This window comes from Scyliorhinus torazame, chromosome 8 (genome assembly GCF_047496885.1).
Source record: "Scyliorhinus torazame isolate Kashiwa2021f chromosome 8, sScyTor2.1, whole genome shotgun sequence".
Lineage (NCBI taxonomy): Eukaryota > Metazoa > Chordata > Chondrichthyes > Carcharhiniformes > Scyliorhinidae > Scyliorhinus > Scyliorhinus torazame.
The window spans coordinates 132,985,395-133,004,217 of NC_092714.1; the positions used below are offsets into that span (position 1 = coordinate 132,985,395).

At 52.8% G+C, this 18,823-nt stretch overlaps 1 protein-coding gene across 4 annotated transcripts in view; it reads right to left on the reverse strand.

Annotated features, from left to right (window-relative positions):
• Positions 1-18,823, reverse strand: part of shroom2a (shroom family member 2a) — a 373,192-nt gene that overhangs the window by 72,363 nt on the left and 282,006 nt on the right. For all 4 annotated transcript variants that reach the window (XM_072514197.1, XM_072514196.1, XM_072514199.1 and 1 more), the window contains one exon: positions 4,341-4,441. In XM_072514197.1, the coding sequence (XP_072370298.1) occupies positions 4,341-4,441 (101 nt within the window). The remainder of the gene's footprint in view (positions 1-4,340; positions 4,442-18,823) is intronic.

Consider the following 18,823-nt stretch of genomic DNA (forward strand, 5'->3'; position numbering starts at 1 on the left):
ACATGCTGTGAGAAAACAGGACAGACGTACCTCACTCATTTCACATGAGGCCATTGAATCCGCTTAATACCTTTTCTCTTGCACCCCCCCCAATTTTCTTTACTTTGCCTTTGAGGTCCGTGCCACTGGCCAGCTGGACTCTGAGCTCCAGTACTCCTTCCCCAGACCGCTTCACCTCTCATCCGCCGTTTTATAAAAAACTCCTTGAACTCTTCTCCTTAGCTGGGCATTTGGCCCACCTGTCTTTACACTTCACCGTTGGCTCAGCGTCAAGTATTATTTGTCCAATACACTCCTGTGCTTCAATCTGGCACATTTTATTGCTTGCTGACTAAATGCAAGAGCTTGTTCCAATCAAACAAAGCAGTTTTAATTATTGTTTGTCTCAAATTGCACCCAGGAGCCGCTCGGCCACATTTCCAGCAAAAACAACAGCTTTTTTGTGTTTGAAGTGCAGGAGGAAGGTCTTTTCAATGGGACCACACGGGACTAAGTTAATCTTACGAGAAAGAGGGGACAAGTTTGCATTGCTATAGGACCTTTCACAACCTCAGGATACCCCACTGAAGTAATTTTAAAATTCGGTCATGTGCTGCAAAGTGGAACATGTGACAACCAATTGCCGCACAGCAAGCTCCCACAACAGCAATGTGACAATGACCAGATAATCTGCACTTAATGATGTGGCTGAGAAATAATAATAATTTTTGTTTATTCATTCGCTGGATGTGGGCGTCACTGGCCGGGCCAGTATTTATTGCCCATCCCCGAGGGCATTTAAGAGTCAACCACATTGCTGTTGGTCTGGCATCGCATATTGGGCAGACCAAGTAAGGATGACAGACTTCCTTCCCAAAAAGGGTATTAGTGAACCTGATGAGTATTTAAAAATAAATTTAAAGTACCCAATTATTTTTTTCCCAATAAAGGGGCAATTTAGTGTGGCCAATCCACCTAGCCTGCACATCTTTGGCTTGTGGGGGTGAGACCCACGCAGACACAGGGAGAATGTGCAAACTCCACACGGAGAGTGACCCAGAGCCGGGATCGAACCTGGGTCCTCAGCGCCGTGAGTCAGCAGTGCTAGCCACTGTGCCACCCGTGCCGCCACCGAACCAGATGGTATTTCACTACAATCAGCAATGGTTTCATGGTCACCTTCAGACTTTTAAGTCCAGATGTTTTTCATTGAATTCAAATTTTACTGTCTGCCGTGGTGGGATTCGAAAACCCGGGTCCCCAGAGCATGATTTTGGGTCTCTGGATTACTCGTCCAACGACTATACCACTATGCCACTGCCTCCCCTTATTGACCAGGACATCTGGGAGAATTCAACTGCTCTACTTTGAAATAATGACCATAGGGTCTTCAACACCGCCTGAGAGGGCAGACAGGGTCTCAATATAACAGTTCATCCAAACTATGGCACCCCAGACAATGCAGCACTGCTCTGAAGCCCAGGATGGTTGTTCAAATCTCTCCCGACTCAAGAGCAGAAAGACTGATTGGGAGTTGGCACCTTAGTGGTGTCAGTTGATTTTCTGTTATGGTTGAGCTCTTTTGACGGTTAACTACAGGAATCACTGGATTTAACGAGGCCTAAACATCCCCATATCCTTCGAGGTTGCCGATTTCTTATGTAGCGGGCAGAACTGATCTTACACCACAGCAAAGAACTGGGTGATAGTCAACCAGCCGTTTTCCATCCCGCTCGATTATCTCAGTCCACTGACCTCTGATCAAGCCAGCTTCCCAAAGGCAGGAGGACGAGCAACTAAAATACTTCAAACAGTCCGCTTGCCGCACTCAGATGCCTCAGAGCCAAAGGAAAGCCCTCCCTGGATACAAGTGGCCGACAGCTGTAGTTGTGCCCACACCCTCCAGGTGCTCTATCCCTTCAGATAACTCGGTTAGTTTTAACCCTTTCGGTGCAAGCATTTGGCTGCTTTGGAAACATGTCCTCTCGATGCCAAAGAAGTATTTCCCCTCTGGTGCCAAGTTCTGACAGAAGGATGAGAATGGCCGTTGCCTCTGTGCCAAGGTAGAGGGAATGGGAGGAAACAAAAAAGGGCAGAAGGATTGTGCCCTCAGGAAATGTGCTTCAGAGACAGCGCCCTGGTCCATCCAAAATGCCGCACACAGTTGTATAGCACCTCTCATCCTGCCTAGATCCCTGTCATCCCCAAGCAGGGGGCAAAACCAGATAAAAGCCCAGACCAATTCGCCAGGGAATAGAATCCTGCAAATTCCTCCCCGTCACCCTTCGGTGATTGAAACCAGCCCAGGAGATTACTCTGGCCCTGATTAATGTCATACTGTACAGTACAAAGTGATCTCCAACCCAGACAGAAAAAGTCCAGCTCTCGATGGAGGAATCCAGTCAGTCAGAGTTAATTACAAAGGTGGCAGTCTGTTCCACAGGTTCACCATCACCATGGAAAAAAAACACCTCCTGATGTTCAATGACCCCTGGTTCCCATAAATTCAGGAGAAATAACCGACCTACACAAACACAATCACGTCCCTTGATCATCTTGTATTCCTTGATCAAATCACCATTTTGTCCACACTTCGCTAAAATAGGCAGCTTTTGTGCTCTTTCCAAAGCTTTAATATCCCATGACATATGAGACCACCAAACTGGGCACAGCATTGTGACTGAGGCCTAACGAAGGGCGAGCTCAAGGCCGCTATGGCAGGGTGGGTTTAGTTGTGAATTATCCTGCGAATATGCTTCAGCTTCTCAGACTGACCATGGGCCAATAAAAGACTGAGATCACTTTCTTGGAGAAAATTTAAATGTCAGCAGAGACAGAAATCTAGGGCGGGGAGGTTAGGCTATTGTTTCATTATTGAGGGTGTGAAGCACAGGATAGGGATGGAAATGTTTTATGTACCATGCTTATGTTGCTGTTATCGTTATTATTATAAAAACTACAAATACCCTAATAAAATGTTTAATAAAAAAAATATAAAAGACTCAGATCTTTGTTTCTCTACTGGCTTTCATTCTTTTATTTGTTGAGCTCATGTACATTTGGCATTTCATCTGCCCGGGTGCAGTACATGGCACTTTTCGAGGTTAAGCATCATTCACCAATCATTGACCCCCAAACTGGGAGCCAGCCAGTCAACATCTGCCTGGAACAGGTGAGCACCATCTCCAATGTTAACTCTCCCACATACCATGGTACGGTTGGGAAACCTGTGCATTATTCCAAAATCCCTTCATCTCAATCTTAAATGAAAATAACGATGGTCTGAACACCTTTTCCTGAAGGAGCCATCTCTCAGCTTACCAAATCTGCTGCTATGCAGATCTCTAAAACATCACCTCTCATTGTTCGACCTCCAATCCTAAGTACAGCAGTAATTGAACATCATAACCTATATAAAAATGTTAAGAGGAGTCAAGAAGGAAGGATCTAATGATCCATTTGCCTAACAATGCTGAATGACTGCGATGGAGATGAAATACTTCACAGAAGGAAAATTATGTCTTGAGCTGTTTCACAGCCTCAGCACATGGAAAGTTTCTGTGATGTTTGAATGTTACTGCAATGAAGTAATGGAGAGAGTGAAAATACTCAATGGCAATGTAGGAACAGGAGGAAGCCACTCAGCCCCTTCTGAGACTGCTTAACCTTTCGGAGATAGTGGCTAATCTGAACTCCAGCTTCATTTGTCAAGCGAAGCTCCGTATCTCGTGATAACCTTCTCCCAACAAAAAACGAGCAATCTGAATCCTGAAAGGCAGGAAGGGAGGGAGTGAGTGAGTGAGTGAGTGAGTGAGTGAGTGAGTGAGTGAGTGAGTGAGTGAGTGAGTGAGTGAGTGAGTGAGTGAGTGAGTGAGTGAGTGAGTGAGTGTGAGTGAGTGAGTGAGTGAGTGAGTGAGTGAGTGAGTGAGTGAGTGAGTGAGTGAGTGAGTGAGTGAGTGTGAGTGTGAGTGAGTGAGTGAGTGAGTGAGGGGGGGGGGGCACAAGAGATCCAGGTTGACTACCCCTTGTGTGATCAAGTGTTTTCTGATTTCCCCCCATAGCTGCCGTTTTGCTTTTTGTCAAAAAGCTTTGAGTTAACGAGTCCTCACTCAGGGTTTCCACTGAATTACACAACTGCTTTAGGGCACGATCAATTGTTGGAGACATCTGACCATGTTTCAGTGCAGGAAGCTATAATTTCAGTGTGGGAGAAGCTAAATATCCTGGGATAACTTCCAAAAAACAACCCTTCCCAGGGATAAAAATCCAGCGTTAAAAATAAGCCCACAAGACGTTATGGCTCACGGTTTAAGTGTCACGTGGCTGCACACCACTGCCTGGCGCCGCCTTTATTTACCTACCTTACGGGCAGGCTTGCCCTTCCTCCTCCAGCTGTGGGAGCGGAACGATCCATCTCCTTCTGGTAACCTTCTGGATGTCTTCTCACATCGATGGGAACCTCCTGCAGAATGGTTACAACAGGAAAGTTCTATTCATCAACCTATTATTTGACATCTGTAGTCTGTATTTCATGCAATGCGAAGCAGCTAATTTTGAAACCAAGCCCTGTTAAAGTGTAGAGATCGTGGCTGTGGGCTGGTGTTGGGATTGGTGCGGGAAGTCGGGTGGGAGGGGGTTTGTTTAAGTGGAGGAGGAGCAAGAGATTGCTAACTGTGCAGCCTTGGGTTTCCTGTGCAGTTCACAAGCCCCCCTGAATTGTCCTAATCTACCCTGCACTTATCCCATCTTAAACCACTTTGGTTTCCCTATACTCAGGAATGTGTCCTAACCAGATAATTGTAGGGTGAAGGCCTCATGTAAACAGTTCTTGGCAGAGAGGAGTCAGTCCCTAAACTGTGCCACTGGATTTTGCAGGCGGGATGAAATGGAGGTCGGAAAATTGGGCAAAAGTGTGGAAACATCTCAACATTACACCACTTTTCCACTGACTTTGTTTTGAACTTCTGCCAAGAGCAATTTCACCGCCACATTTATTTTGGGGAGAAATTACAAGAACGGGAGAAGGCCATTTCAGCACCTTCAGCCTGTTCATTCTGTGAGATCATGGCTGATTGATGATCTAACTCCATATTCCCGCCTTTGCCCCATATTTCTTTGGATATCCACCAGACTGATTCCTGGGATGGAGGGAATGATGTATGAGGAGAAATTGAGTCGGTTAGGGTTATTTTCACTGGAGTTCAGAAGAATGAAGGGGAATCTCAGAGAAACCTGTGAAATTCTGACACAACAGGACAGATGCAGGAAGGATGTTCCCGATGGTGAGGGAGCCCAGAACCAGGGGTCATAGACTGAGGATACGGGGTGGACCATTTAGGACAGAGATAAGGAGAAATTTCTCCACCCAGAGAGTGGTTGGCGTGTGGAATTTGCTACCACGGAAGGTAGTTGAGGCCAAAACATTGTATGTTTTCAAGAAGCAGTTAGATATAGCACTTGGGGTCGAAACGGATCAAAGGATATGAGGGGAAGGTGGGAACAGGTTACAGAGTTGGCTGATCAGACGTGATCGTAATGAATGGTGGAGCAGGCTCAAAGGGCCGAATTGCCTCCTCCTGGGAGCGATTGTTTTTGCCACAGTTGTTTGAAGCAATGACCTGGAGATTCATTCATTCCCAGCGATGCTGGTAGGGTTGACAATCCCAATTACTCTGCTCCCTGGGGAGCTTTGCCACGTCACCTCCAAATAAAAATGAGCGATTCCACAATCGGGAATGGTTCCTTCCCACAACAGGGCTGGGAATGGCCAATTCGCCCACGCTCATGTGGCTATGCCTAATGCAAATGCTCGTGCACTGATAGGAACTGAGGTTGATTGACTGGGTGAAGGAATTTTGATCAGAGGCCCCTCAATGTGGTGCAATACAATTTCTTACTGTCAACATCAGTGACTAACTCCACATGAGCAATGATGTAAGAAATGTGTAACATCTGGCTCATCTTCGGAGTCTGGGAGGGGCAAGAGAGTCTAGAGAGGCCCAGGGAGCACATTGGGAGAGTATTTTTCTCTCTCAATCTCTCTTCAGGGTGGTTACTAGATTGATAACCTAAAGAACGTGCCTTCAAAAGTTCACCACAGCAGTGTGAGAAACTAAATGGAAATAAAAAGGAGAATAAGTAACTATGACCACGAAGCTGTCGGACTGTCATAAAAACAAACTGGTTCACTGATGTCCTTCAGAGCATGCTGTCTTAACCTGGTCAGGCCGAGAGGTGACACCAGACACACACCAGCATGGTTGACCCATTAAGTGCCCCCTGGTCCGGCGCTCTCAGAGTGGCAGCTGCTCCAGTGGAAAGCAGCTCGCTAACACTTTCACTGAGCAGCTGGGATGGGAGCGAGACACAGGCCTCGCCAGAGACTCCCCATCCCGAGAATGAGTAAGCATGCCTGCTGGGAACAGAAACAAAGATCATACTTCAAAGTAGCAGCAGAGGGAATGGGGCAGGTCGGCACATGCTGCCTTAGTGGGTAGCACAGTGATAGACTATGGCGGGTGACAAAGGTCTGACTGTGCGATGCTGCTTCAGGTACTTATGTAAGTGTACACTCATTTCAAAGAAACTCAAGGTGTGTAAACTTGAGCCACCCATTAACCCTCCTTATTTACACTCCTTGCTCTGTAAATGTGCATTTGTGAAAGGAACCAAGCACAACGTGGTGCTGCAATAATATGGAGACAAAATTACACAGCAAGATCAGACTAAGAGGGCCGTTCAGCCCCTCGCAGTCATCCTGTCATTCAATCAGAATATGACTGATTTGTATTTCAACTTCACTGACCCATCTTGACCCCATCTCCTCTCGGAGGCCACCAACCTAACAGCATTGTCAATTTTATGTTGAAATTTTCAACTGGCCCCCAGCTTCAACAGGTTTTTGAGGAGAAACCTCCAAATTTCCACTCTCCTTGTGTGAACACCAACTTTGATAACCCTGAGACACTGTTTCAACATTTAAGATGGCACCCCCTTGATTGGGACTACCCACTATCACCCCCGCCCACTATTCACTATCACCCCCACCCCACTATCACCCCCACCCCCACCCACTATCACCCTGCCCCCGCCCACTATCACCCCCACCCCACTATCACCCCCACCCCCGCCCACTATCACCCCCACCCCACTATCACCCCACCCCCGCCCACTATCACCCCACACCCACTATTCACTTCCACCCCCACCCCACTATCACCCCCACCCCCACCCACTATCACCCTGCCCCCGCTCACTATCACCCCCACCCCACTATCACCCCCACCCCACTATTACCCCGCCCCCGCCCACTATCACCCCCACCCCACTATCACCCCCACCCCCGCCCACTATCACCCCCCACCCCCGCCCACTATCACCCCCACCCACTATCACCCGGCCCACTATCACACCCACCCCACTATTACCCCCACCCACTATCACCCCCACCCACTATCACCCCCGCCCACTATCACCCCCGCCCACTATCACCCCCACCTCACTATCACCCCCACCCACTATCACCCCCACCTCACTATCACCTCCACCCACTATCACCCCCACCCACTATCACCCCCACCCCCACACAACACCCCCACCCCACTATCACCCCCACCCCACTATCACCCCCACCCCACTATCACCCCATCCCCTCCCACTATCACCCCCACCCCACTATCACCCCCACACCGCCCACAACACCCCCACCCCACTATCACCCCCACCCCCCCTCCACCCCATTATCACCCCCACCATCACCCCCACACAACACCCCCACTCCACTATCACCCCCACCCACTATCACCCCCACCCCACTATCACCCCATCCCCTCCCACTATCATCCCCATCCCACTATCACCCCCACCCCACTATCACCCCCACCCCACTATCACCCCTACACCCGCCCACAACACCCCCACCCCACTATCACCCCCACCCCACTATCACCCCCACACCCACCCACAACACCCCCACCCCACTATCACCCCCACCCACTATCACTCCCACCCCACTATCACCCCCACCCCACTATCACCCGCACCCCACTATCACCCCCACCCCACTATCACCCGCACCCCACTATCACCCGCACCCCACTATCACCCCCACACCCGCCCACAACACCCCCACCCCACTATCATCCCCACACAACTTTCACCCCCACCATCACCCCCACCCCCGCCCACTATCATCCGCACCCCACTATCAAGCCCACCCCACCATCAACCCCACCCCCACCCACTATCACCCCCACCCCTGCCAACTATCACCCCCACCCCACTATCACCCCCAGCCCACTATCACCCCCACACCACTATCACCCCCACACCACTATCACCCCCACACCACTATCACCCCCACACCACTATCACCCCCACACCACTATCACCCCCACACCACTATCACCCCCACCCCTGCCCACTATCACCCCCACCCCTGCCCACTATCACCCCCACCCCTGCCCACTATCACCCCCACCCCTGCCCACTATCACCCCCATCCCTGCCCACTATCACCCCCATCCCTGCCCACTATCACCCCCACCCCTGCCCACTATCACCCCCACCCCAGCCCACTATCACCCCAACCCACTATCACCTCTACCCCCTCCCATTATTACCCCCACCACCGACCACGATCACCCCTACCCCACTATCACCCTCACCCCACCATCACCTCCACCCCCGCCCACTATCGCCCCCACCCCCGCCCACTATCACCCCCACCCCATATCATCCCCACCCACTATCATCCTCACCCCACTATCACCCCCACCGCACTATCACGCCGAACCCCACTACCTCCATGACCCACCATCACCCCCACCCCACTACCCATCACATCCGCAACCAATACCCACCATCGCCCCCCTCCCCATTACCCACCATCACCCCCCTCCCCATTACCCAGCATCCACCCTCCCACTACCCACCATCATCCCTCCCACCATCACCTCCTCCCCACCATCACCCCCCCCCACTACCCACCATCACCCCTCCCCACTACCCACCATCACCCCCTACCCACCATCACCCCCCTCCCCACTACCCACCATCATCCCCCTCCCCAATACCCACCATCACCCTCTCCCCACTACCCACCATCACTTCCGCACCTACTACCTGCTACCTCCTGTCCCATCCATGACCCACTATGACTCCCACCCCACCGCCCACTACGACACCCCTACCCCACTACCTGCTATGATCCCCCTCCCCACTATGATCCCCTCCCAATTATAACCCCCCACAACCTATGAAACCTCCTTCCCCTAATGACACCGCCACCCCACTACCTGTTATGACCCCCCCCACTGCCACATTACCTGCTACGACCCCCCCGCCCCACACCCACTATGACCCCCCACTACCCACTCAAAGCCACTGGCCCATTATCCATTATGACTCCACTACCCGTTACAACCGTCCTCGCGACTACGACCCCCTCCCCACAACTCGCTACGACCCTCATCCTCATTATGGCCCCCCACTCCACGACCCGCTATGTCCCCATGACCCCTCCACCGCATCACCTGCTACGACCCTCCCAACGCCCGGACTACGACCTCCCTTATCCACTATGAGCCACCATCCCCACTACCACCCCCCACAACCCCTTACTACGAGCATCCCTCCCCACTACAACACCCCTCCCCACAACCCGCTACAATCCCTGTCCCCGCTACGACCCTCCCCTCCCCACTATGAACCTCCCTCTCCACAAGCCCCTACGATCCCCTTCCCCACTACGACCCCCTTCCCCATTACGATCTCCCGCACTACGAGATCCATCACCACTATGACACCTTCTCCCCGTTACGACCCCTCCCCATCCACTGCGACCCCCTCCCTACCAACCACAACAGCCCCTCCTCCCCACTACCTGCTACGACCCGCAATCCCCACTAACCGCTAGATGTCCTCCTCCCACTATGACCCACCCTCCCCACTACGATCCTCCCTCCCCACTACGATCCCCTCCCCTATTACCCGTCACGACTGCCCCCGCCCTACTACCCGCTACCACCCCACCTCCACCCATCCGACCAAAGGAAAGAGTTTCTATCTATTTACCCGAGCAACCCCATTAATCATCATAAACAGTTCAATTAGATCATTCCTTAACCTGCGATGATCCAGGAAATACAAACATGGTCTGTGCAACGTGTGCTCGTGATTCATCCCTTTAAGGCCCAGTATCACTCAGCAAAGCGAACATAGACAGAGACAATACACGTGATCTTCTTCGGTAAGAGTGTTGATAACATCCTGTGACTCTATCAAACTCATTTATAAAGTACTAAATGGGGCAATATGGTGGCGCAGTGGTTAGCACTGCTGCCTCACGGCGCCAAGGACTTAGTATCCATCCCGGCTCTGGGTCACTGTCTGTGTGGAGTTTGCACATTCTCCCAGTGTTCGCGTGGGTTTCTCCCCCACGACCTGAAGATGTACAGGGTAGGTGGACTGGCTACGTTAAATTGCCCCTCAATTGTAAATAATGAATTGGGTACTCTACATTTTATTTTTTTAAAGTACTAAACAAATTTCAGCTTTTAACTGAACTCTGGGAGGTAAAACCAGCATCGAGGCTCAAGGATCTGCTGCCACAACAAGATGACTACAAAGGAAAGGATTATCAAGAAGGGCATGTAACCCATGACATGGGTAAGACAATGTAGAAGCAGAAGCACACCAGACAGCTCTGTGAGCATGCTCTGCTATTCAATAAGGTCCAGGCTGATCTTTCATTACAACTCCACCTTCTCGCATCGCCCCCATATCCCTTCATTCCCGAAGAGTCCAAAATGCCTTGACCTCTGACTTGAGAATCCACAGCTCTCTGAGGTGGAGAATTCCAAAATTTCACAGCCTTACGAGTGAGGACATTTCTCAGTCATCTCAGTCCTGAATAGCCGACCCGACCCCCACATCATGAGGCTATTCCCACTACACCCAGACTCTCCAGCCAGGGAGAAACAGCCTCTCAGCATCTACCTTTCGAACCGTCTCAGAATCTAGCTTCAATGTGATCAATTCTCATCGCTCTGAACTCAATCTCTCCTCCTAGGACAACTCTCGCTATCGAGGAACCAACCCAGTGACTGCATTCTCGCTGAAGCAAATGCACCCCTTAGGTATGGAGACCAACATTTAAAAAAATTCTTTCAGAGGACGTCCCCGGGCAAGCCCAGACTTTGTTGCCCATTCCTAACTGTACCCTGAACTGAGTGGCTTCGAGCCATTTCAGAGGGCTGTGGGTCTGGAGTCACATATAGGCCAGACCAGATAAGGACTGCAGATTCCCTTACCTAAAGGACATTTAGTGAACCAGATAGGTCTTTACGACAATCGAAGATTGTTGTCATGGTCACCATTATGGAGATTAGCTTTATATTTTGCAAAGTGAATTTAAATTCCACCAGTTGCCACTACGCCACCACTTCCCTTCAAACACCGTACACAGTGTTTCAGGTGCGATCCGTGATCCTGGTTTTATGCTCCAGGAGTATGTTAATTAACCTCACACATCCTTGGTTGCCTTGATAACCAAACAGCCAGCTCAGAGGGCATTGATACACGACGATAGTGACTTCCGGGTGCGGCAATGCGGAGCTGAGTCGCACGATTCGGCAGCTCCCGCTACCACGGACTTTCGGGCTCGCTAGAAGAGCCCCAACGGAACTTTTTTTGAAACTAACCCGTGGGGAAGGTAAGAGGGAGGTCCCCCTCCAACCTGTATGAAACGGACTCGAAGCGTAACGGCCACAAAGGTGGCATTGGAGCAACGGGAAAAACCGGGGAAAAAAGACAAAATGGCGGCGGCCAGAGACAAAGGTGAGCCGCAGGAGCTGGAGCAGCGGGAAGGACCGGGGAAGAAAGATAGAATGGCGGCGGCCAGAGACAAAGTGGAGCTGCAGGAGTTGCGATGCGTAAGGAAATGCTGGCGCCTATGCTTGTGGCAATCGAAGGACTAGGGATCACCCAGAAGGCCCACGAGGTTCAGATCCAGGAGATACAAAAAAGAGTTGGTCAGATCGAGGACGAGATCTCGGGCCTGGCAGTGAGAGTGGAGCAGAACGAGGCGCTACACAGAAGGTGGGCGGGAAGACTCGAAGACCTGGAGAACAGGTCGAGGAGAAAGAATCTGCGGATCCTGGGTCTCCCGGAAGGAGCGGAGGGGGCCGATGCCGGGGCATACGCGTGCACGATGCTCGGGGTGATGATGGGCAAGGAGGCCCCTTCGAGGCCGCTGGAGTTGGACGGGGCACATCGGGTGCTGGCGAGGAGGCCCCGGGCAAGTGAGCCGCCAAGAGCGATGGTGGTGAGGTTCCACCGGTTCACGGACAGAGAGTGGGTCCTGAAATGGGCCAAGAAGGAGAGGAGGAGTAAGTGGGACAATGCAGAGATCCGAATATGCCCGGACTGGAGCATGGAGGTTGCAAAGCGGAGAGCGGGTTTCAACCGGGCCAAAGCGGTGTTGCACCGGAAAGAAGTGAAATTCGGAATGCTGCAGCTGGCGCGACTGTGGGTCACATATAAGGGCCAACACTACTACTTTGAAACGCCTGAAGAGGCGTGGACATTTATACAAACCGAAAAGTTGGACTCTAACTGAGGGTTTGTGAGGGTGGGGGGGATATTTGAGGTTTGATGTGTGATGGTTGTTGTATATAGGGGGTCAATCACAATCACGCGCAGGAAATGTTACATGGGCGGGGGGAGAGAGACAAGGCCGCGACAGGAGCTGCGCCAGAGGGGGCAGAACGAGCTTTGGAAAGCACGGGGTTTGGTTTTTCCCGCGGAGGGGGATCTCCCACACGGTGGGGGGAATGGGATAGCGGGGGTAGCCGGGGTCAGCAGGTGTCAGCTGACTTACGGGAGTGACATGGGGGAGCAAAAAAGCTAGACAGGGGTCTAGCGGGGGGGAGGGGGGGGGGGGGTGGAGGGTTGCTGCTGCACTGGCCGAAAGGGAATGGGACAAAGAAGAGGTGGTCGGGACGGGGGTCCCCCATCTGGGGGACTGGAGGGTGAGGGAGGCGTGGACACGGGACTGGCCCAGAAAAGGAGATGGCTAGTCGGCAGTGGGGGGGGTGAGAGCCGCTCCAATCCGGCTGATAACGTGGAATGTGAGGGGCCTGAATGGGCCGGTGAAGAGGGTTCGAGTGTTCGCGCACTTAATGAGACTGAAGGCGGACGTGGTCATGCTCCAAGAAACTCACCTGAAGGTGGCGGACCAGGTCAGGTTAAGAAAGGGATGGGTAGGACAGGTATTCCACTCGGGATTGGACGCGAAGAATAGAGGGGTGGCAATATTAGTGGGAAAGCGGGTGTCATTTGAGGCCAAGACTATTGAGGTGGACAATGGAGGGCGATATATAATGGTGAGCGGTAGGCTGCAGGGGACGTGGGTGGTGTTGGTAAACGTGTACGCCCCGAATTGGGATGATGCAGGATTCATGAAGCGCATGTTGGGGCGCATTCCGGACCTGGAGAAAGGAGGCCTGATAATGGGAGGGGACTTCAATACAGTGTTGGACCCAGCACTGGACCACTCCAAATCAAGGACTGGAAAGAGGCCGGCGGCGGCCAAGGTACTTAGGGGGTTTATGGATCAGATGGGTGGAGTGGACCCATGGCGGTTTGCAAGGCCGCAGGCCAGGGAATTTTCTTTCTTTTCCCATGTACACAAAGCCTACTCCCGGATAGATTTTTTGTTCTGGGCAGGGCGCTCATCCCGAGGGTGGAGGGGACGGAGTATTCAGCCACAGCTGTTTCGGACCATGCCCCGCACTGGGTGGAACTGGAGCTGGGAGAGGAGAGGGACCAACGCCCGCTGTGGCGGCTGGATGTGGGACTGCTGGCGGACGAGGTGGTGTGTGGGAAGGTGAGGGGGTGTATCGAAAGGTACTTGGAGGCCAACGACAACGGGGAGGTGCGGGTAGGGGTGGTATGGGAGGCGTGAAGGCGGTGGTCAGGGGAGAGCTAATCTCCATTAGGGCTCACAGGGAGAAGACAGAGGGCATGGATAGGGAGAGGTTAGTGGGGGAGATTTTGAGAGTGGACAGGAGATACGCAAAGGCCCCGGAGGCAAGATTACTTGGGGAAAGACGACGGCTCCAGACGGAGTTTGACCTGTTGACCACAGGGAAGGCGGAGACACAGTGGAGGAAAGCGCAGGGGGCGACCTATGAGTATGGGGAAAAGGCTAGTCAGATGCTGGCACACCAGCTCCGTAAAACGATGGCAGCAAGGGAAATAGGGGGAGTCAAAGATGGAAGGGGAGCCACGGTTCGGAGTGCGACGAAAATAAACGAGGTATTTAAAGCCTTCTATGAAGAGCTGTACAGATCCCAGCCTCCAACGGGGAAGAGGGTATGAGACGATTCCTAGACCAGCTGAGATTCCCGAGGGTGGAGGAGCAAGAAGTGGCTGGTCTGGGGGCACCAATTGGGTTGGAGGAGCTGATCAAGGGTTTGGGGAGCATGCAGGCGGGGAAGGCCCCGGGACCGGACGGGTTCCCGGTGGAGTTCTATAGGAAGTACATAGACCTGTTGGCCCCGCTATTAGTGAGGACCTTTAACGAGGCAAGAGAGGAGGGGACCCTACCTCCGACAATGTCGGAAGCGACAATTTCTTTGATCCTAAAGCGGGACAAGGACACACTGCAATGTGGATCGTACAGGCCGATCTCACTCCTTAATGTGGATGCAAAGTTGCTGGCAAAAGTGCTGGCCACGAGGATTGAGGATTGTGTCCCGGGGGTGATTCACGAGGACCAGACAGGATTTGTAAAGGGTAGGCAGCTAAACACCAATGTGCAGCGGCTCTTAAATGTAATAATGATGCCATCGGAGGAGGGAGAGGCGGAGATAGTGGCAGCTATGGACGCGGAGAAGGCCTTTGACCGAGTAGAGTGGGAGTACCTCTGGGAGGTGCTGCGTAGGTTTGGGTTCGGGGTAGGGTTTATCAGTTGGGTTAAGCTCCTTTACAGAGCCCCGGTGGCGAGTGTAGTGACGAACCGGCGGCGGTCGGAGTACTTTCGGCTGTACCGAGGGACGAGGCAGGGGTGCCCCCTGTCCCCCCTGTTGTTCGCATTGGCGATCGAACCATTGGCCATGTCATTGAGGGAGTCTAATAAATGGAGGGGGGTGGTCCGAGGGGGAGAAGAGCATCGGGTGTCGCTATATGCGGATGACCTGTTGCAGTACGTGGCGGATCCAATGGAGGGGATGGTGGAGATCATGCAGACTATAAGGGAGTTTGGGGAGTTTTCGGGCTATAAGCTCAATGTAGGGAAGAGTGAGCTCTTTGTATTACAGGCGGGGGACCAAGAAAGAGGGATAGGGGACCTACCGCTGAGGAGGGCGGAGGGGAGCTTTCGCTATCTGGGGATCCAGATAGCCAGGAGTTGGGGGACCCTACATAAACTGAATCTGACGAGGTTGGTGGACCAAATGGAGGAGGATTTAAAAAGATGGGACATGTTACCGCTCTCACTGGCGGGTAGAGTGCAGTCGGTCAAAATGGTGGTCCTTCCGATCTTTTTGTTTGTGTTTCAGTGCCTTCCCATCGTGATCACTAAGGCCTTTTTTAAGACAGTAGGCAGGAGTATTATGGGGTTTGTGTGGGCGAATAAGACCCCGAGGGTAAGGAGAGGGTTCCTGGAACGCAGTAGGGACCGAGGAGGGTTGGCGCTGCCAAACCTGGGGAGCTACTACTGGGCAGCAAATGTGTCGATGATCCGCAAGTGGGTTATGGAGGGAGAGGGGGCGGCATGGAAGAGGATGGAGATGGCGTCCTCCAAAGGAACGAGTCTGGGGGCGTTGGTGACGGCACCGCTGCCGCTCTCGCCGACAAAGTATACCACAAGCCCGGTGGTGGCGGCAACGCTAAGGATCTGGGGCCAGTGGAAACAGCACAGGGGTGCAATGGGAGCATTGGTGTGGTCCCCGATCAGGGGTAACCATCGGTTTGCCCCGGGGAAGATGGACAGGGGGTTCCAGAGCTGGCATCGGGCGGGGATCAGAAGAATGGGGTACCTGTTCATTGACGGAACGTTTGCGAGCCTAGGGGCACTGGAGGAGAAGTTTGAGTTACCCCCCAGGAAATGCCTTTAGATATATGCAGGTGAGGGCTTTTGTGAGGCGACAGGTGAGGGAATCCCCGTTGCTCCCGGCACAAGAAATTCAAGACAGGGTGATCTCGGGTGTATGGGTCGGGGAGGGCAAGGTGTCGGCAATACACCAGGAGATGAAAGAAGAGGGGGAAGCGCTGGTAGAAGAGTTGAAGGGTAAATGGGAGGAGGAACTGGGGGAGGAGATCGAGGAAGGTCTGTGGGCTGATGCCCTGGGTAGGGTTATTTCGCTTCCTCGTGTGCCAGGCTCAGCCTGATACAATTTAAGGTGGTTCACAGAGCTCACTTGACGGGGGTGAGGTTGAGCAGGTTCTTTGGGGTAGAGGACAGATGTGGAAGGTGCTCAGGGAGCCCGGCGAACCATGTCCATATGTTTTGGTCATGCCCGGCACTGGAGGGGTTCTGGAGAGGAGTGGCGGGAGCAATATCTCAGGTGGTGAAAGTCCGGGTCAAGCCAAACTGGGGGCTAGCAATATTCGGAGTAGTGGACAAACCGGGAGTGCAGGAGGCGAAAGAGGCCGGCATTCTGGCCTTTGCGTCCCTAGTAGCCCGGTGAAGGATCTTGCTAATGTGGAAGGAGGCGAAGCCCCCCAGCCTGGAGGCCTGGATAAACAATATGGCTGGGTTCATAAAGTTGGAGAGGATTAAGTTCGCCTTGAGAGGGTCTGCGCAGGGGTTCTACAGGCGGTGGCAACCGTTCCTAGCCTACCTCGCGGAGCGTTAGAGGAAGGTCGGTCAGCAGCAGCAGCAACATGGGGGGGGGGGGGGGGGGCTGCGGGGGGAGCTGCCTGGGGGGGTGGATGAGCAAGAGATAACATGAAGAGTCGGGGAAACTGGCACGTACGGGAGAGAGCCAGTGTACACAGCTATGTAAATATACTATTTTGCCATGTATATATCTTGCCCCACGTGATTTCTCGTTTCCTTTTTTTTGTTACGGGGGGGGGGGTTATTGTTTGTAAGGGAGAAAAATTGTGTTAATAACTTTCATAAATATATTTATTTTTTAAAAAAACACAACGATAGTGTGAGACTATCGGCACGCGTGGCGGAACACATTGGTGTTTTAAACATCCATCTCTTTTGGCTTCCACAGGTCACATTTCTCTGGTGCCAGACCGTGAATTACAAACTTAAAATCTGATCATCGCAACAAATGGAACCCTTTAAAATTATGAAGTGGTTTGTCAGAGCGGCCATGAGGAAGATGTTGACCCGGGCGGGAGGGCCCAAAACTAGGAGACATCATAAGATAGTCACTAATAAACACAGCAAGGAATTTAGGAGAAATGGGTTTCCCCAGAGGGTGTTAAGAATGTCCACAAGGAGTTGTCTTGATGCATTGTGCAGAATTACTCGATAATAACATAAGGGCAAGAGGAAATATTATGCTGATGGAGGAGGAGGGTTTAGTGGAGCATAATGCCCTGCAGAGATATTGGGTCCAAAAGGCCAGTTACTGTGCGGATCATTCTATGTTATTCAACGTGAGTAGCTGACAGTTCATCCGGGAATCAACCACTCAGCCTCCAGATACTGGTCCAGGCAAGATACATTCCTTAGAAGTCCCATTGTTCAGGTGCTGCTTGGCTGAGTCACAGGGCATTCGAAAGATAGACGCATGCGTCGACTTTGCCACCACTGGCACATTCAAACACTTCCCCCCAGTCTGCCATGTAAATCCAGCCCACCCTCACATGGCCCAGCCACTTTTAGGTGCTGGGAGGTGCGCAGTGTATCACTCGCTCTGGGAGGTGCGTGGTGTATCGCTCGCTCTGGGAGGTGCGCAGTGTATCACTCGCTCTGGGAGGTGCGTGGTGTATCACTCGCTCTGGGAGGTGCGCAGTGTATCACTCGCTCTGGGAGGTGTGCGGTGCATCACTCACTCAGGGAGGTGTGCAGTGTATCACTCGCTCTGGGAGGTGTGCAGTGTATCACTCACTCTGGGAGGTGCGCGGTGCATCACTCACTCTGGGAGGTGCGCGGTGCATCACTCACTCTGGGAGGTGCGCGGTGCATCACTCGCTCTGGGAGGTGTGCAGTGCATCACTCACTCTGGGAGGTGCGCAGTGTATCACTCGCTCTGGGAGGTGCGTGGTGTATCACTCGCTCTGGGAGGTGTGCGGTGTATCACTCGCTCTGGGAGGTGCGCAGTGTATCACTCGCTCTGGGAGGTGCGCGGTGCATCACTCGCTCTGGGAGGTGTGCAGTGCATCACTCACTCTGGGAGGTGCGCAGTGTATCACTCGCTCTGGGAGGTGCGTGGTGTATCACTCGCTCTGGGAGGTGTGCGGTGCATCACTCACTCAGGGAGGTGCGTGGTGTATCACTCGCTCTGGGAGGTGCGCGGTGCATCACTCGCTCTGGGAGGTGTGCGGTGTATCACTCGCTCTGGGAGGTGTGCGGTGTATCACTCGCTCTGGGAGGTGTGCAGTGTATCACTCGCTCAGGGAGGTGTGCAGTGTATCACTCACTCTGGGAGGTGCGCGGTGCATCACTCACTCTGGGAGGTGTGCAGTGTATCACTCGCTCTGGGAGGTATGCGGTGCATCACTCGGTCTGGGAGGTGCGCAGTGTATCACTCGCTCTGGGAGGTGCACAGTGTATCACTCGCGCTGGGAGGTGTGCGGTACATCACTCGCTCTAGGAGATGCGCAGTGTATCACTCGCTCTGGGAGGTGCGCGGTGCATCACTCGCTCTGGGAG